The sequence below is a fragment of the Euprymna scolopes genome, chromosome 14, assembly GCF_053919585.1.
Source record: "Euprymna scolopes isolate OS-2025 chromosome 14, ASM5391958v1, whole genome shotgun sequence".
In the NCBI taxonomy this organism is placed as follows: Eukaryota; Metazoa; Mollusca; class Cephalopoda; order Sepiida; family Sepiolidae; genus Euprymna; species Euprymna scolopes.
The window spans coordinates 134,517,578-134,519,829 of NC_136495.1; the positions used below are offsets into that span (position 1 = coordinate 134,517,578).

At 30.9% G+C, this 2,252-nt stretch overlaps 1 protein-coding gene across 1 annotated transcript; it reads right to left on the bottom strand.

Annotated features, from left to right (window-relative positions):
* Nucleotides 1–1,203: 1,203 nt before the first annotated feature.
* On the bottom strand, nt 1,204–2,023 carry LOC145292809 (uncharacterized). Its single transcript, XM_080138848.1, has 2 exons — nt 1,663–2,023; nt 1,204–1,535 (listed from the first exon to the last, which is right to left on the bottom strand). Exons 1-2 carry the CDS (start codon nt 2,021–2,023, stop codon nt 1,204–1,206), a joined length of 693 nt encoding a protein of 230 aa, XP_079994974.1.
* Between the last annotated feature and the right edge of the window lie 229 nt (nt 2,024–2,252).

The window sequence follows — 2,252 nt, forward strand, 5'->3', positions numbered from 1 at the left end:
GGCTTTTGAAATCAGCAATTAAGTTCAAAGCATTCATATGGATGTTTATTGTAGCTTTTCAACTGATGAAAACTTTGTTTTTATTTTTAAATACTATATGTAAAATTATGGTCCGTGGCTTAATGTCTATCACAATAAAAACATTGTTTTCCGACACGATCGTACAAATTATTGATTTTGTTGTTGTTCCTTATCGTGAAACGGATTTTTTTTATTTAATTCTAATTTGAATTTTAAATTATCAATCACATTACTGAATATTAAATTAGCTCTAGGATAGTTACCTATCGAGCTTATTATATATCTAAATTGCAACGAGCACTTTTCCTTTCCTGCATTTTAATTAAATTAGTAATTTTACTATTACATTAAAATACACTCTGCTCCTTAGACTATTGTTCTAATCTCCTTTAAATATATATATATATATATATATATATATATATATATATATATATATATATATATATAGGCTATGGGCCCAAAGGTCAAAATCCCTCTAGATTTTTGATTCTGTGACCTCGGTTGGGGGTGGAAGAAAAAATGGTGTCAAATGAATGCCAATAGACTCCTGAACATCATATTTTTTTTCACAAGCACAAATGTTGCGCATTAATGAAAACGGCGGCCATATTTAAAGATGTCCGACAATCATCAAATAGAACATTATGGCTTGCTTAAACCTTAGTAGCACACACACCGATAACAATACAGACATCTAGTTTAGCACATTTTATTCCCAATTTATTTCTTCATCATTTAATACATAAATATTGGACTTAATATATTTACTATGCTTCAAAATAGGGAATATTTTTCTAAAAAAGCTTTTTTCAAACATCTTATTTGAAACAACTTCAATCTTTTATGTGGATAACTAAAGAAATAGATTTACATTTTGATATTTCTCATGTAGAGACACCTATAGTCTACCAATATTATTAGTCATACAAATCTATTGCTATATTTTGTATGTAACAAGGTCGTTTAAACCTGAGGTAGAGCTGCGATTTTGTGTCATTTTTATACACATCAACTTGGTAAAATATACAATGTTTGTCAATGTTCATTAAAAAGTATTTTTTTGAATCTATGAATAATAACACAGATTTAAAGGACAAAAAGGCATTTTTAATGAAAGTTAAACAAACAACATGTTAGTAAATAAGATCATATATGCTTTTATTTAAAACTGATCACTGCTTATGTCACTTCATCATCATCGTCGTCGTCATCACCATCATCAGTGTCATCATCATGATGTCCAATGTTTTTACTAATTTTATAACAAGAATCTCTTGCACACTTGCACATATCTGTGCATGGGACCCTGTTTTGGAGACATGTACAAATGTTAACGTCTTTACAATGACTTTTTTTACATTTGACAGAGCAGTTAATTAAATCCATTAAACTGTCTGGAGCAGGAAGAAGATTCATCCAATGGATTACTAAATCTCCATTTTCTATCTTCCATCCATGACAATCAGGGGATGGTATATCAGGATTTGCATGGAGGCTCCTTTTATAGACACCTGAAAAAAGAAAGAAATTAACATTAATATTGAATAATTTTCATCCTTTCTAATAAGCAAATAACAATGAAACTCCATATATTTAATTTTTACATATAATTGGAAATTAAATATTTATAAAACGTACCTGCTTGATAGTTAGCTCGCTTGATGTGTTCACTCAGGGCATCTTGATTTGGAGGCATTGTGATTTCCAATTTTCTTTGGAATCTAAACATGTTGTATCTGGCTTCATTAACACTTGTGACATTTTGTTGGCCATACAACCTGCAAACAAACATTTCCAATGATTTTGCTGTGTCTGGTTTCACATAAAATTCATTACCAAGATCACTGAATGCGTAACAAAACTCATTCTCTCTCAGTAATAAACTAAGTGCTTTCTTTTTGCCCTTTCCGTAAAATGAACTGACACTATCACATCCTGTAAAACAATGTAGACCAATCAAGGCTTGACTGACAGACTCTCCAATGTTGTATTTTATCATCTTGATGTCTATTGTTCACAAATTTGTTCCTCTTCCTGTGTGGAAGTATAAATGTGCGGGAATAAGATTTTGTAAAGAAACTCCAATTACAAACACATCGGTATCAGGACTCATAATGATTACATCCGTACTAGTGTTGGCTGCAAAAGAAGCATGCAAATAAATCCGTGTATCAGCTTCTTCTTGTGAGCTACAAAGTTTTGTCTCTTCTAACCGGATGACAATATCA